The 27,230-nt window shown below is 40.6% G+C and overlaps 1 protein-coding gene across 2 annotated transcripts; it reads left to right on the top strand.

Moving 5' to 3' along the window:
- The first annotated feature begins 513 nt into the window (after nt 1-513).
- LOC149309868 (protachykinin-1-like) lies at nt 514-26,979 on the top strand. Of its 2 annotated transcripts, XM_089531374.1 has the most exons (6): nt 514-809; nt 1,238-1,439; nt 10,733-10,829; nt 12,667-12,690; nt 17,456-17,509; nt 26,348-26,979. In XM_089531374.1, the coding sequence occupies exons 2-6, from the start codon at nt 1,302-1,304 to the stop codon at nt 26,395-26,397; spliced, it is 363 nt and encodes a 120-aa protein (XP_089387500.1). In that variant the 5' UTR covers nt 514-809; nt 1,238-1,301; the 3' UTR covers nt 26,398-26,979. The 2 variants fall into 2 exon arrangements, with proteins under 2 accessions (XP_089387500.1, XP_089387501.1); XM_089531375.1 differs by lacking the exon at nt 17,456-17,509 and having other exon boundaries at nt 529-809; nt 26,348-26,971.
- Nucleotides 26,980-27,230: the final 251 nt, after the last annotated feature.

The raw sequence follows: 27,230 nt of genomic DNA, 5'->3' as shown, positions 1-27,230 counted from the left end.
TTAACCACTGTGCCACTAGAGCTCCATACAAATAGTGTCCCTTCTGTAAAATGGCAAACTCAAAGTTTGCTTTTTGGGAATGGATCTATTTTGGGAATATTTTCAAGCCGTGGATGCTTGAATCCATGTATGTACAGTATGTATATATGTATGTATATATGTATGTATATGTGGATGCAGAAGGCCCACTGTAAATACTGGCAAAAGCAGTGACAGAAATTTGGATTTGCAGGCTCCATCATCCAGCCATTTGTGCCACCCTTTGCAGAGTGAATGCGACTCTAATGAGAGGAAGGGAAGGGAAGGGGGTTTGTTTCAAATAACCCTGGTTTCCTTGATGTGATATTTGCGGCTCTGTCAACATCCTGGCAGCCCTTGAAGTGAGGCCTTGGGGGGGGGGTCTAGATCTCCGGTCCCCAAACCAGGCTGACATCAGAGCTCTTCTCCCTTGGTCCTTTCCGATATGAATCATCCTCCTCTGGCTTTGATGATTCATCTCTGGCCTCCTGGGAGTGGGGCACAGCAGCCCCCTTTTTGGAAAGGCTGGGGCAGAGGGACCCCTCCCTGCGAAGGTTGGCCCCTTTGCCCCCAAGGGACCCAAGGCAGCCAGGCAGGGGGCTCTCCTCCTTGCTCGCTCCGGTTGAAGACGACCAGGCTTTGGAGGGAGGAGGGCTGCTGTGTGAGCCCCCTTCGCCCCAGGCCCCGGCTGCTCCTCTGCCTCCGCCTCCCGCTCCGTCGGCTATAAAGGGCCCGCGGGGGCTCCGGGCCGCCTTCACTCCGCTGCCAAGAGGCCCAGCCCCACGAACCCAGTAAGTCCTCGCCTCTGCCTGCTTCAGGCCCGGGTCAAGGGAGGGAAGGGGAGACCCTGCTCCAAAGCCTGGGCTTTCGACGCCTTTCTCAGCGCTTCTCGACGGGAGGGAAAGCTAGCCTAGCTTCTCATTTGCTCGCCTTTCTTCTTTCTTTCTTTCTTTCTTTCCTTCCTTCCTTGCTTTCTTTCTTTCTTTTTCTTTCTTTACTTCTCTTCCTTCCTTCCTCTTTTCTGTTTCTTTCTTTCTCACTTTCGCTCTCTCTCCTTCCTTCCTTCCTTCTCTTTCTTTCTTTCTTTTTTCCTTTCTCCCTTTCTTTTTTCTCTCTCTCCCTCCCTCCTTCCTTCCTTCCTTCTCTTTCTTTCTTCACTTGTTTCCTTCCCTCCTTCTTTCTCTTCTTCCTTCCTTCCCTCCCTCCCTTTGCTCCTCAGATCAGCCGGGGACCCGAGGACCGTCGGCTGACTTGTTCCTGGCCGGGCGGCGAGGAGGACGACGATGCCTCGGCTGCTGCTGCTCCTGGCGCTGCTGCTCTTCCTCGCCTTCTTCTCGGCCCAGGGCTCGGCGGGAGAAGACCTGGGGGACCCCGAGGAGATGACTTACTGGTCCGACTGGGCAGACGGGGAGCAGAACAAGGTGAGCCGGACCTCGCATACCCCAAAAGCCCCGCTTTGGCCGCCTCCGCACTGCAGGAATAACCCGGCTTGACACAGCTTCAACTGCCACGGCTGAAGGCGATGGAATCCTGGGAATGGTAATTGGTTGTGGCACCAGAAGGGAAGGAAGAGAGGGAGGAAGGAAGGGAGGGAGGAAGGAAGGAAGGAAGGGATGGAAGAAGGAAAGAAGGGTGGAAAAAAGAAAGACAGAAAGGAAGGAAGGAAGGAAGGAAATAAAGAATAAGGAAGGAAGGAAATGAACAAAGAGAAAGAAGGAAGTAAGGGAGGAAAGAGAGAGAGAAAGAAAGAAAGAAAGAAGTAAAGGAAGAAGGGAAGGAAGAAGGGAAGGAAGGAAGGAAGGAGAAAGAAAGGAATGAATGAATGAATGAAAAGAAGGGAGAAAGGAAAGGAGAAAGAAGAGGAAGGGAGGAAGCTCTGGCGCCACAACCAACTACCATTCCCAGAATTCCATCGCCTTGAACCGTGGCAGTTAAAGCGGTGTCAAACCGGATTCTCCTTACAGTGCGGAAGCAGCCAAAGTGTAGGAATTGTCTTCAAGGGGGACGAGACAGTGGCTGCTGGGGGTGGGATTGTCGTTTTTAAATTTATTATTTTATTTAAGGGGTTTCTATCCTTTCCTTCTCCCAAAATAAGACTCAAGGCGGCTTGAACAGGTTGTTGTTGTTGTTGTTGTTGTTGTTGTTGTTGTGTGCCTTCACATCGTTTCTGACTTTTGGCGACTCTAAGGAGTTTTGTTGGCCAGATTTTTTCAGAAGGGGTTTTGCCCTGACCATCCTCTGAGGCTGAGAGAGTGTGACTTCCCCTTCGTCGTCCCCCCCCCCCCCCCCACACACACACCAATGGGTCTCCATGGCTCAGATTTGAACCCTGTTCTCCAAAAGTCCTAAGACTCAAATCACAACACCAAGATGGCCCTTTAGGTTAATTCCAGCTAATTTAGGTCCAAAACACCCTGCAGAAATAATCCAGTTTGAGACCGCTTTAACTGCCCTGGCTCAGTGCTAGGGAATCCTGGGGATTGTAGTTTATTGTGGCACCAGAGCTGTCTGACAGAGAAGGCTCAATGTCTCACAGGACTATAAATCCCAGGCATCCTTAGAATTGAGCCCGGGCAGTTAAAGCCATCTCAAACTGGATTATTTCTGTAGTGTGTTTTGGACCTTAGAACCCTTGAGTCCATGATTGAATAGCGAGCCAATGTGGAGGTAATTCCCATCAATTCCATAGGTTGAGACCAACAGGATCCAAGCCATGGAGCTCATGGACCCAGAGATTCAAGGGGGGGGGGTGTCACCTTTGGAGAAGACCTGTATTTGTGGTTCGTAGCGACAGCTCTCTGCTCCGAGTCCAGTATTAGTCTGCCGAGAGTAAGACCCCTTTGGTGGTCTTTGACGGGGTTTGATGACATTGGGCAAGTCACACTCTCTCAGCCTCAGAGGATGGCCATGCCAAAACTGCCTCTGAAGAAATCTTGCCAAGAAAACCCTATGGTGATATAGTCTCCAGAAGTTGGAAAAGACTTGAAACCCATTGGAGGGGGTGGGGGACTTAGGCCAAAGTGTGCCAGGCAAAGGCCCATGCTTTTGAATGGGTCTATTCTAAGACTAAACTTGAGTTCTAGCCCCCTCCGTTTTGATTAGAGACAGTAACTCTCTAGTCAATTTCACAGCTGTAGTTTTCAGATGCCTCCCCCCCCAAATTCTGTAAGCTTCATATGATCCCCCCAAAAAACCTCTCTCTCTCTCTCTCTTTCTCCTTCTCTCATTTTAAGCAGTATACCATGCTCACATATACACACCCATACACATTTATATTTTGAATTCAAAGATATATCTGTGTTAGTTTGTAGAATCAGTACATAAAGAGATCTTGTAGCACCTTTGAGATTAACTGAAAGCAAGAAATTGGCAGCATGAGCTTTCATAGACTTAAGTCTACTTCCTCAGATTGGACCTTGTTGTTGTTGCTGCTGCAAACCAGACTGTCTCAACTCTCCTGTCCATATATTGTGTTACTATCAGTATCACTGTTGTTGTGCACCTTCAAGTTGTTCTCAGTGTATGGTGACCCTAAGGCCAAACTATCACAAGGTTTTATTGGCAAGGTTCTTCAGAGGTTTGGGGGTGATTTTTTTTGCCATGGCCATCCTCTGAGGCTGCGAGAGTGTGACTTGGCTAAGGTCACTGCAGTGGGTTTACATGGCGGAGCATGGATCCAGACCCTGATTTCCAGAGTCATAGTTCAATGCTCAAACCACAACATCACGCCAGCTTTGTCTCTCTCACACACACCTATATACATGTACACAGCTTCTCCAGAGAAAATATATACAATTGCCTTGGCAGAGTGGATGGTACACTGTTTAATGAGAGAAGTAGGGAAAAGAGAGAGGGTTATCTGTTCAGATACAAACACAAACACACACATATACACATAGACATGGATTGTAATCCTGTGCCGCTGCTGTAAATCCATTGGATTGTAGGGCTTCTAAGTAAGCATGCTTACCATGGAGCTGTGCAACTGCAGATACCAAAATGGCAACTTTGTTCCTAACTTCAAATACATGTGGCTAAAATCTCATAAGTGAATTCTTGTACATTCCTATATTCTTGTACCTATACGATATTTATGTATATGTCTCGGCTTTAGGATTGCAAAGGCAGAGGTGTAACTTAGAGCCAAATCCTAAAAACCTCCAGCTTTCCCAGCCAAAATTGCCTACAGACATATAGAAATGTCAGCATTTTCCATTGGTAAACCTCCTGCCATGTTTTCCTAGAGCTTCCTCTGACTTTTTCTTTCCACTAACACAATCGAAAACTCCTAAGGAAGAAAAGGGTGAAATAAATGTAGGATGTCCTCACTGGTAGACTGGTAGACACTGGTAGGAGATGTTTATCTGGAAGCATCCTTGATCATTGCTATGAAGGTTAAGAAATGGGCAAGCTGGTTCATATTTGGACTCCGTCATAAATTACTTGCAGTCTGGCATAGTGGTTTGGGTATTGCACTAAGGTTTTAGGAGACCTGTTCACCCATGGAAACCCACCTTGAGCAAATCACACTCTCTCAGCTGAAAAAGAAGGCAAGGGCAAGCCACATAAATTTTGCTAAGAAAACCCTATGATAAGGTTATCAAAAGTCAGAGTCATTGTGCACATAACAACAGCAACAAATAATGGCTTAGTGGAAAGTCATGAGGCAAAAAAAGGCACATGCAGTGGCAGCAGGTGGCTTCTTTGTCAGCAGAGCAGTAAGCCTATTCTGATGCACACATTTGGGGTGTAATTCAGTAACTTCAGTAGTTCCTTTAAAGTTCAGACTGCATCCCAAAGAGGATTTAACACCCAACTGACATGGAAGCTGCCACTAGGTACTCCTGGCACTGGAAAGAGAGATGAAAATCATAATTCAAGGCAAGCAAGCAGTGATAGGATTCCAGGTTTGGACTGCAGTCAGTAGCAGGAAATCCTGATTGCATCAGGTTTTGCATCCCACATTTTGAAGTGAAATAAGACACAATGCCATGTAAAGGCCTCCCCACTCCATCCCACTGAAGGCTTAATGGCATAGATGCATACAGTGTGGTCTATCTATCAAAATCATTGTCTGCATTTGAGATAGGGAGAAGGATGTATGGATCTTGGATAGATCAATAGTTTATTAGACCATCACAAGCCACATGGATGCTAGATTTATCATTGTTGTTGCTGCTGTTGTGCACTTTCAAATCATTTCTGACTTATGGCAACCCTAAGACAAATCTAATAGGGGTTTTCTTGGCAAGATTTCTTCAGAGGACGTTTGCCATTGTCTTCTTTTGTAGCTGAGAGAATGCAATTTGGTCAAGGTCACCCTGTGGGATTCATAGGTGAGCAAGGATCTGAACCCTGGTATCCCTGGTCCAACACTCAAACCACTATGCCAAGTTGTCTCTCATAAAAAGGTACTTCTTGAACTATGAATCTCAATGCTGTGCTGTCTAGGGAGATTCTGGGACTTGTGCAAAAAAGTAACTTTTCCTAGTTTTGACTTAGGCCATATCCCCTCTGCTGTCATGGATTAGCTTGTCTATTTGTTCAGCCGGCAGATTCCATCACATCATTTTAAAAAGCATAAAAATTCATGCTACATGAGTCCCTTGTTTCTGGTGCAGATTCTACCTTTGCACCAGGTGAGCGAAATACTTCCAAGAAGATAAGCTTCTTAAGCTCCTGAAGTTATTTAAACAGCCTGGGGAGCTGTTCTTCTCTCACTGGATGATAACATCAAAGTCCTGTCTCGGGTCCAGAAGATTTTCTGCAGGTCTCTTGTTATAACCAGGGATGTCATTTCTCCCCATCTCTCTTGCATTGTTGGATGTAAAGCATCACTGGATAGGACATCTTTATGGATGAGAAGCTGACAGTGTCAAGCCCTCCATCTATCAGCATGCTGGTGAACAACCATCTCCCCCTCATGCACTCACATGCGCACCACACCAAAGATGCTCTTGAATTATACTGCAGATTCTAATGGGATGAGAAACAGAGAGTGAATGCCAGTGTAAACTGTACCAGACAAGAGATGAAGGGATGAATCTTTTATTTTGTTGTTGTAGGACAGGGTAATTTCTCAATAAATGCATGCAATTTTTAGAAAATAATATCTCACTTGATTACATTTGCACTATGAGCATTTTGCTAGGAGATCCTAATCGCTTTCTCCGTACTTTCCTGATGCTTGGCTTAAGTTTTTCTGCCAGCAATCCTTGAATTTAAAGCTGGGTAGGGGATAAAAAGAGGGATTACGAAAGAAACAGAGATCTGCCTGGTTTACTTATTCATTTAGGTTATCTCTAAAAGGGCATATGCCAGCATGGCATGGATAATTCATATCAGCAAGATGACATGGGAGAAAGTGTTAGTTCTTCCACCTAGTGCCCATGGACCCAATCCTTTTTTTCTTCACAAGAAGAATGTTTATACAAAAATATAAAGAGATGGAAGATCTTTCCATGGGTCTCCTTCATGTCATCTAAGAATCGGAAAGATACGGAGCATCCTAGCAACTGCATGTTATCAGGAAGGGAGAACTTTGCTAAGAAATGAGAGAATTTCAGATATTAATTAAGCTGATTCTACAAAAGGCATAATAAGGTGATCTTCTTTCCATCCAAAAAGTGCTCCATTCCACAACCTGCTTCGGTCTACAGTTGGCCAAATCTTCACCAACCTTACCCAACCTGGCACCCTCCATGATGGGCAACAACTTCCAGTAAACCCACTCCAGATAGTCAATGGCTATGCTGGCATATATGTTGAAAAATATAGACTAATACATCTCAAAAATTTCCACAAAGCTGGTCAAGGATGAGGGATGGTGAAAGTATAAATAAAATTCATGGAAAAAAGAAGACGCATCTCAAGATGCTGAAGACTGTTGCATAATAATTAAAAGCTTGACACATTTTGGTCAGTGGACCATAAGACCTCTTCTTCTGGGGGCTACAGAATAATATCAAAGATGGTATACATGGTATAAACAGATACCCCTCTTGTAACTTCGTATGCAACCCTTTAGTGAGCCATTTGATGGAACAAAATCATCTTGCAACAAATCTCTGATTCTGCACATCAGAAAAAGGGAAATATTAATAATGAGAAAGCCCTGCTGAAAAAGGAAATTGATTTAATTTAAAAGTAAACATCTTGGCCTCTTCACATCTTAGCACAATACTTATTAAAAGGTGTAGAATTTTCAGACATTCCCTTGTTTTCCAGCAAAGTCTCCTCCACAGCATCATCAATTTCTTCCAGCATCTATAGATAACAGAAAAATCAGGCTTTCACTTATATGCTTTCAGCCATCAGTAAATGATCCTGGAGTTTCTCAGATCAGACATTTCTATAGACTTTTCTTAAATCCAGGCTATAAACCAGGAGTAGGCAACCTTTTTGAGCCGGGGGCCAAGTTGCTGTCCCTCAAACAACTAGGGGGCCGAAGCCAAAAAATAAATAATAAAATAATTTTTAAAAAATTAAATATATAAATAAACCAGGACAAATGTAGGACAAAATTTTCAAATGGAAGACACTTTTTTAAAAAAATGGAGGACACATGAAAAAAATTGCTGATTTTTTTTTTAAATGTTAATATAAAGGCATGTTTCTGAGGCTTCTATAGACAATTGCCCCCCAAAGCCCCTGGCGGCAATCGGCGGCAGGACCGGGCTGGGGCCGGTCCCAAGGCCTTGCCGGGCCGCATCCGGCCCGCGGGCCGCAGGTTGCCTACCCCTGCTATAAACAATGTACAAGAGGGTATTGGGAACTGACTGGAAAGGCGTTTATAGTGTGCAGTTTTACTGACTTGGTTATCTTTCATGGATGTGTTTGAATGACTTTAAATCTATAGGTAATTTGATTGCATTTTAGCTAATTTTTGTATGTTTTTACTTATGTTTTTATAAGTGTTCTTAACTGTACTTGCTTTAATGTTTATAAGCTGCCTTATAGGTTTGTTTGTTTTTGGTTTTTTTTGAGGAGGTGGGGGAATGGCACGGTATAAATGAATTAATAACAACAATGTAAGCATTAATATGATGTTCTATTCCTGATGCTTATATGAATGAACTCATACATTGTTTTTGTATAGCCCCCACAGGCCAATGTGCATTAGTGTTTTTAATTATTAAATATTATTCTTCAGTGAGGGCCAGTGTGGCACAGTGGTTTGAACATTGGACTATGACTCTGGAGACCAGCTCTGGATTCCCAGCTTGACCATGAAACCTACTGGGTGATCTTGGGCAAGTCACATACTCTCAGCCTCAGGGGAAGGCAACAGCAAACCTCCTTTTAACAAATCTTGCCAAGAAAACCCCATGATAGGTTTGCCTTAGGGTCTCCAAAAGTCAGAAATTACCTGAAGATGTGCAGTATGTTGAGATGTGCCTCCTTTTCTCCCCTAGGAGAGCCATAGTTCACCAGCATCTGAAGGGCCACAGGTTTCTCACACCTGCTGTATGGGGTGCTACAGGATTTTTGCTAAGGAGGGACTTGCTTCCATTCCATGGATCTAATCAAACCAAGACTTTCCTACCAAGTAAAAGTATGGCATGTTTCACCATCCACTCCTCAGACTTGTTCAGCGTGGTAGTGCAAGTTTTCTTTCTTCATTTCTGAAATGATATTCACTTTAGTATCCAAATACTTTTTTTTAAATGTTCAAAAAGAGATAAATAAATTTGTATAAAGAACAAAAACTATATTACAATGAGAAGAGTCATGATCAATTAATATATCAAATAAGTATCTATCTGTCAATTGATCAATCGATTTAAATAGCTGTAGGAACACTTTGAGACAAGATAGTGTTGACAATGGATTTTGTATTTCTTTTCTCTCATGGGCCAAGATGATTTCCTTTGCTTTTTGTGCATGCATGTTTATCACTGTAGCATCAAGAGATGACGAAGAAGCTGTCACAGAGCAAACTAAGAACAATATCACACAACACTATAGCATGATTACTCCTGTGGAATCCTGGGATTTTGCAATTTAGAGAGGAGCATTTTGAATTCTTAGCCAGAAAACTCTTAAGCCTCGCTAAACTACAAATTCCAGAATTCTACAGGAGGCAGACATAGCGGTTAAAGTGGAATAGTAGCTATAATGGTGTTGTATGATATTGTCTGTAGACATTCTTTTGTCAGCAGGGACTACTCCCACTTTTAGTTGAGTGACATCTAGTGATGACTAACTTGAGAGATGAGACACTAAATAATGTGCACACTTATTCGTTTGTTTATTTAGTAGTCACATTTAGATCCCAGCTTTCTTCAAATGGGCTCAAGGCAGCAAACCATATTCTCTTCATCCCCTCTTTATCCACATACCAACAGTGCCCTCATATCCAAGGTTGAAAAAATGACTTGACCAATGTTATCTTTGGTGAGTTTCATGGTTTTATGTGAATTTGAATTTGAATCTCCCAAGTCCAGGACCAGTGTTCTCACCATTAATGCCTTTGTGTGGGAAATGTTTGAATCAAGCTTTTAGCCTGTTTAAAAATTTCTCTGATTTAGTACAAGTAATCAGTCAACACAAATTAATACAACTCCATTATAGTTTAGTTGTGCTGTGGGGCTAATAATGACTCTTGTGACATCTGAAGACTGAAAGTGCATGTTTAAAATGTCACATTAAATGAGAAACACTTTCTCACCATCCTCTTCATTTTCCTCTTTCTTCCTCCTCCTTCCATTTCAAAATCTAATGGATTAAACAGATATAGAGAATACATTTTTTTTAAAAAATCAGAGTTTGGCTCTACAGCTTGATATGCAAGCATCCAAAAATTTACATTTTTCACATCTGGACCTGTCAGTTCCTCACACTCCGTACTTCTAATAGCAATTTTAAGAGGCGATGAAGATTGGAGAAACAACAGCAGGATGGGATTAAATAGCACCTCACCCAGGACCATGACTATGATCAAATTCTGAGCCCCTTGCACCTTTTTAAAAATTTCCAAAGAGAGAATCGCAGATCTCTATGACAGAGGAGGCCGCCTGTTTTGATCATTTTCTGATTCTGTATTTCTAGTGCCCTCTAGTGGCTTGCTAATGGTGAGTAAATGGGGTTTTAATTGCAAGTATGGATCTGCTTCAGGATGAGGACTTAGGAGGAAAAATGCCCCCCTCCCCTTTGCAATGGGAATGGGAATCATTGTTCCTGGAGACACTGGAAAATAACAGACTAGAAAAGTGAACAATAGAGGCTTCACATGCTGCATGATAGCAATAAATGTCTAAAGTTACATTAGAAATGTTACATTTTAGACAACAGTTTTCAGAGTCTCTTAGCCATCTTGGCCACTGCTCCTGCCTGCTAGGGGTTTCTGGGAACAGAGTCCAAAAATAATTGTCCTAGGTTTACCTCTGAATCCAGTGTCCTCTTTTTTGTTAAAGCAATATCAGTGTCAGGAGGGCAAGTTGAGTGTTCCAGTTTGTTGTTGTTGTGCCTTCAAGTTATTTATGACTTATGGCAACCCTAATGTGAACCTATCATGGGATTTTCTTGGCAACATTTGTTTAGAGGTTTGCCATTGCCTTCCCCTGAGGCTGGGAGAGTGTGACTTGCCCAAAGTTACACAGTGGGTTTCACGGCCAAGTTGGAAATTAAATCCATAGTTGTAGTCTAATGCTCAAACCACTATGACATGCTGGCTCCTGAGTGTTCTAGTAATCATATAATATTTCTGTTTCAGGAGGAGTTGCCTCTACCCTTTGAACACTTCCTGCAGCGAATTGCCAGGCGACCCAGACCTCAGCAGTTCTATGGCTTAATGGGCAAAAGAGATGCCGGTAAGAACCATGTTTAATTTCCCTTTCTAATGCTGCCAGATTGATTCCTGCAAAAGATAATATCCACTTAAAAAACAGAGCTGGAATCCTGCCAGTGACATACACTAATGTAACTGCCAGTTATGCCAGGGTATGTACTTTTCTGTCATTCAGGAAGAAAATCAACAGGACTTTTTGATGCAAAGACATTCTTCTTCTCCACTCCCATTGCACACCTTTCACTTGAGGTGCTGGAGTTCACCTTTACAATCATTCAATGGCTAGGAGAGATAAAGCAACAATAAGCTTTTTTGGCTTTTTTATCTGCAGCATTTCTAACACTTCTAAAATCATTTTCTCTGGCAACGCTTGATTCAATACTCAGGCTTGCAAAATCAACAAGTCAGGTTTGAGACACCTTAAAAAGGTTTTTTATATATTTGAGTTTGCTCAAGGATCTTTCCACTACTGCTCCTGTAGCTGGAATTGTCAACAATAGTCTCAAACTAATTTAAACATATGAAAATATCTTACAAAATTTGTACCCAGTTAATAAATTTAGCAATTCTAAAGAGCTGGTTTTCCAAAATTTGCTTTATGTATGGACAGTAATGGTTGCATTTCTGTCGCAACATTTTCTTCATTCAGGTCAGTAGGATATTGGTGTGCTAACCCTTTCACTTTTTTTCCTAGCTCATTTTCAGACGTTGTGGAATATTTTCACAAGAAATCAAAATTTTCAGCTAATCGCTTAACAGCATTAAAACATGCAGTTAATCCTGCAATAACATTGCAACTTGCAACATCCTATGGGATCCTGAGGTTTTTAGCTGAAAGAGGCATTACAGTGCTCTATGTCCTCTCACTTTTTCAGCTGTTTTTTAAATGCCCCGCTTTCTTTGTTTTCTCCCACTTTCCTGTTTTGTCCTCTGCTTACTTTGTTTGCTGCAAACCAAGTTCTAAGTGCAAAAGTAGTTTGCACTCAGTTAGCTAGGGAAAAGAAAAGGAGGAATGGAATCTTGCCCTTCCCACGAAGCTCAGGCAAAAGTAAACTGCTGCAGCCCCTCTTACTTTGTTTGATCTTCATTAATAATGGGCCAAAACAGACAGGCCAAAATAAAGCTGCTTTGGGTCACTTTTGAGGTATGCTGTTTAAATGTTGTATGCGTCCGAAGAGGCTGGAAGCCACATCAAAGCCATGCTCCAGTCCTAAGGACTGGAGTGCAACTTTGGTGCAACTTCTGGCCTCTTAAGATATGTATGTCATTTAAACAGCATACCTCCAAAGTGACCCAAAGCAGCTTTATTTTGGCCTGTCTGTTTGGGCCCAATGTTAACCATCTTGACCACACTTGGATGTTGCTTGGCCACATGTGTCCTGGTTTCCCTCTGTGACATGATGGAGGGAATGGGAAAATAGGGGGGGGGCACTCATGTTTGTATAGTATTTATATCTGAATAAGTATTTGACTAAACATAATATCAAGGAAAGTTTAAGGATGGTGTTGAGATCCTCAGTGAAATGTTACATCATATTTCCCAAAACTCAGAATTTACCCAGTTTACACACAGGTAATAGAGATGGTATCAGGAATGTCCCTTGTAGAATTCCTTAGTAGAATAAAAGAGATATACAAAGAGATAAACATATTTAAGGAACATCTGCAAGAAACATGCCCAGTGTATTGTACCTGTAATGAACAGTGTGGCAATGAATTATACAAAAAAAATAGTGCATTTATTACCATCCAATAATATTGTATTATCACTAAATGTGTTTGCCTTTTCATTTAAAAATCAGAGTTGAAGAACATTTTAGCAGTAACTCTGCTAATTATTTCTTTTTATTGTTTTCTAGGATATGGCTCTCTCTCCCATAAAAGTAAGTTGAAACTGACCCCCCCCCCCCCAACTAATGTGCATAATCATCCTGTGCATAATAATCTTCTGATTTCAAATGCAACTTATATCTAAGATTGTTACTATATGTTTGATTCTAAATACATTGACCCCAATCTAGTGACCATATGGAAATGTCAGTGTGCATTTATGGGCTCTGAATGAACAAGAGCTGTTCAGTTCTTGTGCTGCAGAAAATCTTCCAACGTTGGAGGGAATAAAGTGATCCATGTACACTATATGGTAAATTAAGGCAATAATAGGCATACTAGCCATTGAATACATTGGGCCTTATTCCCAAGTAAACATGAATGGCATTGCTCTCCCTTTCCACTGTGGCTAATCGTGTGTCTCTCCCATAGAGAGACAGGGCCTTTCTATCATGGCCACATTTTTATGGAATGCTCTTTTGCAGGATGCTCCTCTGGCTATTTTTAAACAGCTTTTAAATACCTGAATATTCCTGTCTGCTTTCAGTTGATGCTAGGCTGTATCTTATATTTACATTTTATGGTATTAGATAGCACTGATATTTATTTTTTTTTACAGTTGTGTTGGAATGGTATTTTTGAAGCAAATATGTCAGTGAACCTCACTTTTTAAATATAATTGTTTCAATGTTTAATTCTGTAAAACAGAGAAGACTTGGTAAGCTTGCAAAAAGGGTATAAAATATTTTTTACATACACACACACTCACTAGTGTCAGTGGCTACAGAAGTGCAGTTGTAGCCCCAGTGAAAGCAATGATAATTTATTTGTTTTTAAAATTGTACTGTAGATTTTAGTTGATTTCTTTCTGGGTGCTGTGTTGAATCTCACTCCAGGAGAAAGGTGACATAGATAGATAGATAGATAGATAGATAGATAGATAGATAGATAGTATTAATTTGTTAGATTGGTTTCAGTATGATTTAGGGAACAATGCTATGCAGATTTCATAGAATAACTTTTGCCATCTGGGTATAAGTCCCATTGAACTCAGCAAGTCCTACTTCTAAATAAAACAGGATTGCACTGTTTGTTGTTGCTACTGGTTTTAACTGGATACAGTAGTGATGGGCCCACTTTTGACTTTGTAGATGTTTTGAACTTCAACTCCCCAAAATTCCTGACTCTTGGCCATTCTGATGAGAGTGGCAAGACAGAATATTTAAGGTGTTAAGGGTCCCCCATCCCTGAAAAAAGGTTGTCATTTGATCGTGGTCATGTCCAAGAAATCATAGTATTATCTGTTAATGCATATTAACATCAATGGAATTTTATTCAGAAGTACCCTTTAGACTTAAAACCAAAGTGGCATGAAGTCATGATCAATTAGAAACCCATATCATTTAAAGCTACTTTGAAAACATTGATAAAATGAAATTCAGTTATCAAATGATATAAAGAACCGAAGTTCCCACCAGGTTTAAGCCTTGCTCCAAGCAACCTGCTTTGCGGCTGTGGCTCCCTTTTGACACTGTCCCCTGCTTAAGCTTGGAAAAGCCTGCACCCTGTCATCTTGCCCTGCCCTTGATGGTGGCATCTTCTCCTGCCACAGCTATTTCAGAATTGGGTGATAGGTGGCATAAAAATGAAATCAAGCAAGCAAGCAAGCAAGCAAGCCCATAGGCTTCCCTGTGAACCTTCACAGGACACTGATTCTTAAACTAGCTGTATGTGACCATAGAAATGACAGTAGCAACCATCATGGAACCAAACATTGTCTTGCTCCAGCCAGCTGTGCAGTGTTTCATTACTCTGTATTAATAACCAAGCCATGTCAAACGTAAAAGGGACCATGTTACAGAAGGGAGGACAGCATGGTGCACAGCAAATCCTACAATTACTATAATCTGTCTTCTTGCACTTACAGCAGCAAAGCCTAGACAGAGTATATTGTCAGCCCAGTGTAAAAAGATAGGAGAAACAGAGACAGATGGCAAGAAACAGGAGCTGCATCTGCATTGCAGAAATACTGCACTTTGACATCACTTTCACTGCCATGGCTCAGTGCTATGGAATTCTGGAATTTGTAGTTTTGTGAGATATTTACCTTTCTCTGTCAGAGAGCTTTGGTTTCTCCACAAACTACAAATGCCAGGATTCCATAGGATGGGGCCATGAAACCTAAAGTGATGTCCAAGTGCGTTATTTCCTCAGTGCAGATGCAGTCATGGGAAGAAGAAAGCAAAGCAGGCATTAAGCAATGCCTGTGCCGTGCTGTGCTGTTCACCAGGGCCAGCCCTATTGTTAGGCAGAGAGAACTGGCTGCCTCCAGCCACAGATTTAAAATGTCATGAAAGGCAGCAAATCGTAGTTATTTAGCTTCTTATTACTGTATTTGTCCTGCCAGGGATGGATGGAAAGAAACTTATGCCAAGGGATTGTCCTGGAGTAAAGTAATTGTTTAAGTTTGTTACTTGACAGAGCAGTCCAAATCAGTGGTGTAGTGGAGCTGGGGCTGATGGAGTCCAAGCCTTGGGACTTTTCTTAACAATAATGTATTGTTGTGAGTTGTGCCAATCTTCATCCAGAATATTTTGGGGTTGCTTGATCTTGAGAGAGAGCATTATTTAAAAAAACAAACAACAATGTGTATCTAGAAGTGTCTTCTGTGTGTTCAGGGTAGCTTACTACCAAGTAAGTGTGCACAGGATAAGTTGTAAGCAGCCTTTACTGTCCCTGGGAGGACCCAGTGACAATAGTTGTCATAGTATTTCTTAGTGCTTGATCATTTAGTACATTTCTGCTTGAGAATTCCTGAAGAGGTTCATCTACACAGGAGTCTTGGTCGTTCAATTTGGCCAGATCATTTCAGGGGGGGTTCTGAGCCCCTGTGATAGTGTGGAATACAGAACGACTTGTCCTTGTTGAAATAAATTCAATTGCCAGTCCATCTCATTTATGAAATCTTGCCCTTTGCCTCAAGCAGAAAAATGTCTTAGAGCATTCCTGTTGTAGGACAGAAATTAAATCAATTATTTAAATGGTTTAAAACTGTTGTGTTGATTATACTCTGCCCGGAATTCTTCAGCAAGAATTAGCTAAGGGAGTTATGAATGCATAGCCACTTTAGTTATGCAGTGTCTCTCAGCCTACTCACCCAGTCTTCACTTACCAGGTTGCAGCTGCTGTGAGTGACAGGAGTCTGTTCCCCTGTCTGTTGGGAAACAGCTAACTGTTTCCCCACTCCCAAAAGTGATCTCCAGTGTGACAGTTAGAAGCAAGGTCCTTGTTGCAATTCCCATTTGCACAGAAGATCACTTACAGGAGAAGGGTAGAAACATCAGTCAGCTACTTCCCGACTGAGAGGAGAACAGATCTCAATTGCTTGCACTGACTGCTGCCTGGCAAGTGAGGATTGGGGGACTTTCATGGCCCCTACATGTTTCCTAAACAAGTGAATACATAGGGATTGTGGATACAAACCAGTCATAAATGCATAACTCTACATTCCACATTCATAACTGCTTTAGTGAATGCCATCCATATAAATATTGAAATGAATAATAAATAAATGTATGGTTGATGGTTAGTAATAATGGGGATAAGGAGGGTCGTGGTCTACAATGTTTAGAGGGCAACTGCTTCTCCCATTGGCTTGCTTCTCAGTGTACATGGACTGAAGCAGTATACCCTTAGAAATGCAAAATGAGAAAAGTTCATAAATAACTAACATTGAGATGGAAGGAAGTCACAGAGATTTATTATAAGAGGTAACATGGTTAGCAATTAAATCAATAGATGTATATTGTATATATTATTTATGAGTTGAAAAATTTTGTTACTATTACCTCTTTTTGTTCTTATTTTTTATCTATATATGTGTTGTTAGTTGTGTCAATATTACCTTATTGGTTTTTAATTGAATTTTTAAATGATTTTAATTATTTATTACTAACAAAAATAATAATTTAATTTTTAAAAAAGAAATATAAAGTGGGGTGGGGGTGGGAATAAATGCAAAATGATGTAGTCAAGCTAGAAGAGAAAACTGTCTGTCTTCATTGGCAGTCTCCCAGAAAGATCTGGTGTTAAGGCACTGCTGGAAACAAAATACTGGGTCTGATCAACTCCATTGGGAGTAAATGAGGGAACTTACTGGGCAATGTGTGTGTGTCTGAACATCTGTACTAACAACAAATATTATGTTCAGACCACTAAATATGAGTATTAAACAAGTATTGTAGAAGTAAAGACTCAAGTCCAAGATAGAAGGAAGGAGAAAGAAAGAGAGAGGAGGGTGGGGGGAGCGGAGATACATAGATAGACATAGCTAGGATGCTCCAAAGAAAATGTAGTGTCATTCCCTGACAACTGGTGGCGTTTATGTCAGTGGAGTAGTGAATCTGCTCCAAAATTTAGTCTGAACTTAAAAGGAGCTATCTAAGGCTCTGCATGCTACCTCCAAAATAGGTTCAGCACCTTGGATATTTCCTTTAACGTTCATACTGAAACCCAAGCAAATTTACCAGCTCACTGGCATAGAAGGCACCAGCTGCCCCTGCTACCATTGAAAGACAGCAGAACAATTTTAAAATCAGTAAGAATTGACATTATATAACCAGGGCAGAGATCAGAACCAGGAGAGAAGCACGAGGGTGCTTTCATCTTTATTTGTGTTTAGACCTAGGGTATCACCTTTAATCTGAATTCAAATATCTGTAGGATCTCTTCCTAGCGTGTATTCATCTTGAAAGCACATTGCCACTAAGAAAAGACATATTTCATATGTATTTAAACAACCCCCAATATATTTTTCAGGACATAAAACAGATTCATTTGTTGGACTCATGGGCAAAAGATCTTTAAATTCCGGTATGTATAAACTACAGCTAAACCTAAAAACACAGTATCTTTTATCTCCTATTTTCATACATCCATAAATATACATACACTCAAACACACAAGTATTTTGAGAAAATCTACCTTCTCATTTAAAGGGGAGAACCTAGGAATGTGTGGGACCCCCAGTCTGGCCGGTAGCAGAGTAATGGGAGATCTGGCCCAACAACATCTGGAAGACTATATATTCTCCAACCCTACAAGGGCTGTGTCTGTGTTGCAGAAATAATCCAGTTTGACACCACTTTAACTGCCATGGCTCAATGCTATGGAATTCTGGGATCTATAGTTTTGTGAAATATTTATCCTCCTCTGTCGGAGAGCTTATTTCCTCAACAAAGTACAATTCCCAGGTATTGAGCCATGCCAGTTAAAGTGGTGTCAAGCTGAATTATTTCTGCAGTGCAGATACAGCCTGGGAGAGGTTGTAAGGGGGAGAATATATACTTTTATGCAGGTTGTTGGACTATCACTCCATATGACCCTTGCTGAGACTTACGATATTCAGGGGAGGGCTTTCTCTTGATCCCAAGATCCTCACAAGCATGTTTGGAGAGGATACAGGAAAGTGGCTGCTCCTATGCTATGCTACCCTCCCAAGGGAGGCTTAGTCAGCCCATTTTCTATTTGCATCTTGCTGACAAGCAAAGACCTTTTGCTATAAACAGGCCATCTTGCAACTAATTAGAGCAGAAGAATGTTTTGTGTGTGGTCTGTATGTTTGAATATGTATTATGTTTAATGTTTGTTTAATGGTTTTAAATTAGTTGGTTTTTTTAATTAGACTGGTTTTTAAACTTGTGTTTTTATATTATTTTAGCTTATACAATTATTTGGAAGCCACTTTAGGTCCCATATTGAGATATAATTTAAATGAATGAAAATGAATAAAATAAAATTTCCAGTTATCCCCAGCCAGCATTGGCTCTGTCAGAGATGATGGGAACTGTAATCCAGCAACACTGGCAGGCCATAGCTCACACTCACTCACACACACACACACACGGCATTGACAAAATCCTAGACCATCCATCAGCTTGATGTAGATTCCTCATCTCTCACTGTTGCTCCTTTTTTGCAGTTCCCTGCCTTTTCCTCAACAAGTGCAATCACTTTCTCATCCTAAGCTTCACTCATTGCTAACACATGCCTCTTCCATTAAACTGAATTTCCCATCAAGCTGCTGTTCTGCTGTTGCTACTCTGTGCTGTGTTTGTGTATGTGTGTCTTCAAGTCATTTCCAACTTACAGTAACTCTAAGATGAACCTAGCAAAGCTTTTTCTTGGCAAGATTTGTTCCTGAGGTTTTGCCATTGCCTTTCTCTAAGGCTGAAAGAGTGTGACTTGCTCAAGGTCACCCAATAGGTTTCCATGCTGAGCAGGAATTTGAACCATGGTCTCCCAGAGTCCCAGTTCATCAATCTAACCACTATATCATGCAGGTTCTTGTAGCAACTTCATTAGAGCTTAATTTAAAACTGAAAATGCAGTGTCTGCCAATCTATCCACAAGATCTATGTTTAGCTAATAGAAAAATATGTGTGTGATTTAAATGTGTTTTGAAAGACTCTTGAATGGTTTTTAAAGGAATGTTCTCTGCTATTTTCTTAAGTGGATTAGGATGCCAAATTCATCTAATACCATTTACAATTATTTAAGCATGCCTTCTAAACTATTTGCTGAAATTACAATGTTCAATTACTTTATTTCCCACCCTGCAGTATTCATGGCAGCAATATTATGTCTATATCCTATTTCGTTTTACAAATTGCTATGAATCATGAGCAATTGAGCAAAGGATTTATCTCCAAGAGAAATAGCCATTAAATGCTGGTGGACTGGTAAATACCAATTGACAGATGCAAGCTTGAATTGAGATTCAGCTCCTATTGTGAAGTTCTGTATGAAAATACAAGAAGCATAAATAACCAGGGTTTTAAAATCTAATTCTTATTTCAAAATTGCTGTAATTGATAGAATAATTCCAGTTTCTTCCCTAAAGTGAATGAACAATAAAGATACATTCCCACACTCGCATATGGAATTTATCCAAGCCTGAAAAGCTAAGTTTTAGTTTCAGTCTCCTCAGTGTTCACTGCTCTTCTGTCTGAAAGGGTGAAATTCACAAAGAGTGATGGAGTGGAAAAGAAACAAAACACTGAACTGATATGGATCTAATTGTTGAAATGAAAGTAGAATTGTTTCTATGGTTGCTAAGAAATGCATTCTATTAAGGTTTAAGGTGCAGGTAACGTCTAAATATTAATGTATATAATTCTTTTTTTAGAAATATTTAATATTTTTTTAAAAAAAATAAAGTGCAGGTAAGCTTGCATTTTTTATGCAATGCAATCAATTCAGGATGCAATTTTAACTCTTTTCAGTATTTTCCACACTCAGACTCAGTCAAACATTGGGCCTTATCACACGGGGGGGGGGGGGGGGGAGTTTGCAATTCAGTTCCGATGCAACTGCACATCCAACAATGCGAATTCACGCTAAAATGTGATGTGTTATCTCACATGATTGCTTTCTATGGGGGGTTCTTACAAGGTGCTTCCGCATTCAATCTGCACTGACTCCTCATTTTGGTGAATTCGAAAACAAGAGAATTCACCAAAATTTGCTTCTAAGCTCACTTTGATTTCACTTCGAATTGGTCTGGTGTGGAAGATCACTCCGATGTCGCCCCCCACTTGGCATCCTGCTCCTTCATCCCCCTCCTCCTCTATCCCATCTCACCCCCTCTGCCACCCTGCCACCCATCCCATCATCCCCTGCCTGCTCCTACACTCTGATCTTCCCCTCTTCTTCACCCTGCCACCTATCCCATCATCCCCTGCCTACTCTGGCCTCTCGATCTCCCCCCTCCTTCACCCTTCCACCTATCCCATCAACCCCTGCCTGCTCCTACACCTCGATGTCCCCCCTCCTTCACCCTGCCACCTATCTCATCATCCCCTGCCTACTACTGCACCTCGATCTCCCCCCTTCTTCACCCTGCCACCTATCCAATCATCCTCTGCCTGCTCCTACACCCCGATCTGCCCCCTCCTTCACCCTGCCACCTATCCCACCATTCCCTGCCTGCTCTGACCCCCACTGAGCATGTGCAAGGGTGCCGATTCGAACAGTTGAATCCACACCGGTGTGGTAATACAATTTGCACTCATTCCGCTTCCCCCTCGATTCAGAAAGGCTACCAGGTAGGATAAAACATTGCATTTTAACCTGAATTGGAATTGTTGGATGCGCAGTCGCGTCAGTACTGAGTTGCACAGCCCCCCGTGTGATAAGGGCCATTGAAGCTGAAATAGTGTTCACATCGAAGCATGGAAACATTACTTTTTGGGATTGCAATTTCCAGAATCCCCCAGCCAACAAGATCAGTGACTATGCTGGCTGGAACATTCTGAGAGTACCTCACATGTCTCTCTCTCTCTCTCTCTCTCTCTCTCTCTCTCTCTCTCTCTCTCTGTGTGTGTGTGTAGGGGTCAGTTGTGAATACACCCCTCCTGGAAGGGGAGGCTAATGTGTTACACTAACCTCAGAGAGTTGCCCACCCCTACAGTACTGGGAGTAGTAGCTGGTGGTTCCCACACCACTGGAGTAGTGAATCTACTCCAAGTGTTATTCCTAATGTAAAGGAGTTATCCAACTTGCTAAGCTTATTTTGGAGTGAGGACTCAGCCCCCTTGGATAACTTAGTTTAGACTACAATCTATGGAAGCAATCAAGCACTACAGTGCTGGCCTGAGTATAGTTGTCTGATCCCACAGCCTGAAAAAGGTTGGAAAACCTCCAGTGTTAATTGACAGTGAATCCTTTCTGGTCTTTAGTCCAAACTTTAAAGAAGTTCCCAACATGTTTCTCTCTGCCCCCCTTTTTGTAATGAGGGGAGGGGTGAAAGAGATTAAAAATTTCAAGATGGACCATAGGTTGATCTCCTATGATAAATGGAGATCTGGTGATGAGGCAATCCAGAACATCATGCCAAAAGAATCCAGTGGAAGAATCTGGTTTAAGCAGAGGCTGGATGGCTCTGGATGGATTGGGAGTGCTTTGATTGTGTATTTCTGCATGGCAGGGGGTTGGACTGGATGCCCCTTGTGGTATTTTCCAACTCTATGACCAGGTGATAGTAACCAGTGCTTTACATGTTTATTCAGAAGTAAGCCTTACTTTGTTCAGTTACATAAATTCACTCTTATGTAAGTATGCACAGGATCATGGGCCAAAGAGACTTTTGTTGAACCTGGGAAGTAGGGGTTAGTCACTAATGTATGGCTAAGAAAGAAGACATATGGTTTGGAGCTGAAAAAATGCATGTATGGATGTACTTATGTACAGATGCAAATTTAGAAGCAAATATTATAATTTTAAGCATAATACATCTCATTGTGGGGAGGACTGAGCTTTTGTGGTCTGCATTTAGTCTGCTATTCTGATACTCACTGTTGATAGGGAACTTTGAGGCCCCTATTCGCATGCCTTATTTTGGTTTTATGTCTGATCTGGATGACACAGCTTTCCGAGTTCAGGATACTTTCAATGAGAAGTTCATCTTCTGTACAACCCCTTGCTTCTGATTTGCCCATAATCAAATAGATTAAAATCTCATTTTGATCTTTTGTTTCCTGTTACAACTACCTCTGGTTCTATATTGTGCTCAAGAACCTTTATTAGAAACACAGTTTTAAAACCTACTTGATGAACTCTGATTGTAAGAGGAAAAGGGTGATGAAACCAAATAATCTGTGAGGGATCTCCAGTATAGTAAAATCCCATTATTAAATCCTGGCTTCTATATTGTAGTGAAGTTCTTGTTTACCTATTAGTTAGCGGTGTAGCTATGGGGAACAGGGGAATAAGGACATTGCCTCCAAACAAAAATTCTGTCTGTCCATGAAATTTTCCTTCATCCTCCCCAATATCTCGTATTGCAGAAGTGAGACACTGAAAATCATTCACATATGGAACCCTTATTCTTGCTATATTCACATCCCTTTGATAATTGTGCCTTCCCCTTTTCTTGAGTGCCTAATCTGTATTTCTAAATGCTCAAGTGAAATTTTAGTATTTAGTGTTAATATTACAGTAGTAAAAATTTGGAGTCTGAATTTCTCATGCCAGGAAAGTAATGTTCAAATTCCTACAACAAAGATTTCTACCATAGACCATTCCCTTCTCCTTTTATGTCATGTCTTTTTAGATTGTTAGCCTGAGGGTAGGGAGCCATCTGAATAACTATCTGTAAGCTACTCTGAGACCCTTTAGGGCTGTAAATAATACTATAAATACTATAAATAAATAAATAAATAAATAAAGCAAGCAAGCAATTCCAGATGTGCAAGCTGAGTTCAGGGAAGGAAGAGGCACTAGGGATCACATTGCTAACATGTGTTGAATAATGGAGCACACCAGAGAGTTCCAAAAGAAAATCAGCCTGTACTTTATAGACTACAGCAAATTTTGTAGTCTTTGATTGTATAGATAACAAAAAAGTGATGGATTGCTCTTAAAGAAATGAGAAATGCCACAACATTTGAGTTCCCTGATATGTAACCTGTACTTAGGACAAGAGGCTACTGTTAGAATGGAATACAAAAGAAACAGAATGTTTTCCAAGTGGAAGGAGGGTCAAGCAAGGCTGCATTCTATCACCTTATCTGTTCAACTGTTATGGCGAAAATAGATTAAACTCAAGGAAGGAGGTGTGAAAATCAGAGGAAGGAATATCAACTTTTTAAGATATGCAGATAACACCATACTGCTTGCAGAAAATACCAAAGATCTGGAACAATTACAGAAGAAAATCAAGGAGGAAAGTGTTAAGTCAGGTTTAATGCTGAACATTAAGAAAACAAAAATAATGCCTAGATGATTTACATAACTTTCAGGTAAACAACAAAGAAACTGAAATAGTTAAAGGTTTTTTCCCATACTTTGGCTCAATTATTGATCAAACTGGAGATTGCAGTCAAGAAATCAGAAGAAGACTAGGACTTGGAAGGGCAACTATGAAAAAAACTAGACAAGATCCTGAAATGCAAGGATATATCACTGAATACTAAAATTATGATTGTCCATGCCATTGTATTTCTCATTTCTCTGTATGGTTGTGAGAGCTAGGATTGTGAAGAAAGCTAACAGGAAGACAATCAACTCATCTGAGATATGGTGCTGGAGACAAGTTCTGCGGCTACTATGGACAGCTAAAAGACAAGCAAATGGCTCCTAGAACAAATCAAACCTGAACTCTCCCTTGAAGCCAAAATGACTAAATTGTGGCTGTCATACTTTGACCATATCATGAGAAGACATGACTCACTACAAAAGATAATAATGTTTGTTAAGGCAGAAGGCAGTAAGAAAACAGGAAGACCATATCTAAGATGAATAGACTCAATCAAGGAAGCCAATATTCTAAGTCTGCAAGACTGGAGCAGGACTGTTGAGAATAGGATGTCTTGGAAATTCATAGGGTCACCATAAGTCAATGTCGACTTGAGGGCGGTTAACACACAACACCCACATTTTTCCTTCCCCCACCCCCATTTCTGTATAATAGTTCTGTAGGGTTTTGGACATGTACCATGGTCTTTAGAACCCTACCATTAGCCAGGAAATGTTCAAGGTGAAGAGCACCAGGGACAGATTAGACAGCAAAGCTGGGTGTGATATTTCCTGAACACCTTGACCAGATCTTAGAAAAGTTACTTTTTTAGAGTAAAACACCCTGGTCATGCTGTGCTGGGGATTTTTTGAGTTGAACTTCAAAATAATGGCTTTTCCATGCTCTGCTTCTGACTGAGGCAGTTGTCCACTCATCACTTTGGTCAACCTCTGTATGTGCAACAGGGACATCTTGCCCTTTGCAAAACCAGTAGCAGTGAGTTGCTTCCATCTCAGTAGATGATGGACCTGCTCTGGGTTTTAATTTGAACGTTATAGGAGCTATTCAAAGTACCCTGAACCCTATCCCCTAAATAGGTTCAGTGTTGCAGATAGTTTGGGATAGGACTTGGAACAGGTGTACCACCGCAGTCACATGGAAGCCACCAGCCACAGAAGTAGAGAACATTTTGGGCCAGCCATGTTAACTATAAAGCTGTTCATTACATTCTAGCTATACCAGCAGGAGAAAGGTAGGGGGAAGGGGGTCTGAGAAAGAAAACAAGGATTATTGTTAGTTCCTTTTGCAGGCTGTTAGTTAGCAAGGTTTGTAAAATGAGGTCTCAGTGAATTTTCAAAAGGAGCTAATAAGCCCCAAAGGAGACATACAGGAGGATTAACTGCTCTGCGAACATCCCTGGGTATCTTAACTATGGGACTCATTCACAGGGAAATGAATACAGTGAGGAATTGCACACACTGAAAAGGCACCAGTTGGGATTTATTAACACAGCTTGAGACGCCTGGATAGATAACAGAGATAGAGATACAAAACACAAGGCATAACATGTTTCACACTGGGGGAGAAAAATAGGCAAGGAAAATGTTCCCCATTGCAAAGTAGAAATACAGAACAGTTGTGCCCACAGCTTTTGGCGGACAGCAATAATTCAAACTGTGCAAGCAGGGGATTGTCAGATGTCTCAATGCTCCATCATCAAAAATCAAAGAAATGATCCCGACAAAGAGAAAAAAAAAATAATTGAACACTTACCTAGGAGTAGGTAAGGCCTTTACTTCTATGACCTTAGTCTTTTCATTGTCAGAGTAAGAAATGTGATGGGGATTATGGAAAGGGAGGATCATTCAGACATGAGAGTACAGTGTTTACAGTACAGTTGCTGACTGTTTTGATGAGTACAGGGCTACGAATCCTGACATCCTTTAAATGTTTTAGAATAAAACTCCCACAATCATTTAACCCCATTGGAAAGGAGCTGGTGGAAGTCGTAGGCCAAACATCTGGAAAGCAAAAAGTTTTCCTCCCATAGTTTAGCAACTTAGAATGAATGGCCTGTTCTTAAAGAGATGCCAGTTTCTTTGATTTTGCTTAAGAAGCAAGACTTGTTAGTGCATTTGAGAACCATCAAGGCAAGAATGTTTCACTATTTGCCTCTCTAGCGTGCAAGACATTAAGACATTTGTGGGAACAGGAGTTGGACAAGACATAAATTGTAGGGTTGTAGAGCTGGTTTGAAGACAGTTACCAACTAACCTTCTTTGGGCTCTTTCACTCATTCCTCATAGAACTTTGCTTCTAGATCCCTCACCATCCTCTGAACATTCTCCAGTTTGTCAATGCCTTTCTTAATATATTAACACATTTATCATGGTACTCCAAATACAGCCTAAGCTCATTTAGTTATTTTTTAAAAGTAATGTGATCCTGTAACTTGTTTTAGTAACTGAAAAGTAATTTGCTGTTCTTACCTGTTCCAGTGTTTTGAGAAGCAGCTTGTTCATTGCATTATTCATTATGCTGATACAGTAGTTGCTTACAGTAACTTTCCCTTAAAGAAGCTAAGATTGGTGTGAGAATATGACAAAACCTGGACACTTTGTGCTAATTTGCCTCTAAAATGCCCCATTAAAAATTAACTTTAAAGGCTAAGTAGGAAACATTACACTATAATATTTCTGTCATGTAAGTTTGTTGCACTCTCAATAAGACAAAAGTAACTCAGTAGAATTAATTGCCTTTACTTGTAGTTAGTAACGTCCATGTTCTGAATGCAGCCTGACCAACACAGAATATAGTGAAATAATCACTAAATTATAGTTTATGCTTCTAATCTGTCATGATAGATATGCATATGTTCATTCAGTTAAAATTTCACCTTTTTATTCCTTTCACAGGATCTTCCGAATGGAACACAGCACAAATGTACGAAAGGAGACGTAAATGAAATATTCCTGCCATTATTTGTTGAAATTTGTTTGTGGCCAAATTAGTTAATGTAATATAAAAATAACCATTGTAAGGAATAATTATTTATGACTGGTCTTTTTTTAGTTGTATATTCAATAAAAATAATGTTTTCATATTACAGCAGTAATACATGCAGTCAGTATGCAGATATGTGCTGAATTCTACTAGGTCAGCTCCTCCTGGAGAATAGAAATCAATGGTGTTTCACAACAAAGCACATTATTTGATATGTTTTGTGAAAGAGATGTTCACCAAATGTAAAAAAAAAGTGGTAAAGAAATAAAAAAAAGATCTTTTAATTTATAGCAATTGTATCAGCTTCACTATCAATGCCAAGTTGATCAGGTGTCTAGTGCCTCAAATTGTGTTCATAGCAAAAAAATCATCATCATCAACATGTACTGTAATTTCAGTAGCCAAAATATATTTGTATCATTGCAGCATGGGGTTTTTTTGTGCCAACATATATAGATATATTTTAAAAGATGATATTTAAATGTGAATCTAGAAGTCTTCATTTCATTGCCTGGCTTTTTACAACAGTTAAAAGGTTGAATAAATGTTTTAAAAAAAATGACTCTGGGGATTTTGCAACATACAGTCTGTAAACGAATGCAATTATTTAAAACAGAAAAGGCATTTGATACCCAACACACACACATATACATCCACAAACCCAAAAGTGCTATCAGGTGTACATCTCTACTCATAAGTAAGCACCTTTGAGTTCATGGGATGAAGGATTTGATCACATGAGCCTCAGTCTTGCCACAACTGGGTTATTTAAAGAGAACAAAAATATACTGGTTT

This window comes from Sceloporus occidentalis, unplaced genomic scaffold (genome assembly GCF_023333645.1).
Source record: "Sceloporus occidentalis isolate IW3139 unplaced genomic scaffold, rSceOcc1.0.p SCAF_7, whole genome shotgun sequence".
In the NCBI taxonomy this organism is placed as follows: domain Eukaryota; kingdom Metazoa; phylum Chordata; class Lepidosauria; order Squamata; family Phrynosomatidae; genus Sceloporus; species Sceloporus occidentalis.
The sequence above is the reverse complement of the archived record's forward strand: the minus strand, read 5'-3'. Positions and strand labels throughout refer to the sequence as shown.

Excerpts from the sequence above, each read along its gene's own strand:
- LOC149309868 (XM_089531374.1), top strand. The coding sequence starts at position 1,302 with ATGCCTCGGCTGCTGCTGCTCCTGGCGCTGCTGCTCTTCCTCGCCTTC. Across the intron at positions 1,440-10,732 it reads CAGACGGGGAGCAGAACAAG|GAGGAGTTGCCTCTACCCTT; the intron begins GTGAGCCGGACC and ends TTTCTGTTTCAG. Across the intron at positions 10,830-12,666 it reads AATGGGCAAAAGAGATGCCG|GATATGGCTCTCTCTCCCAT; the intron begins GTAAGAACCATG and ends ATTGTTTTCTAG.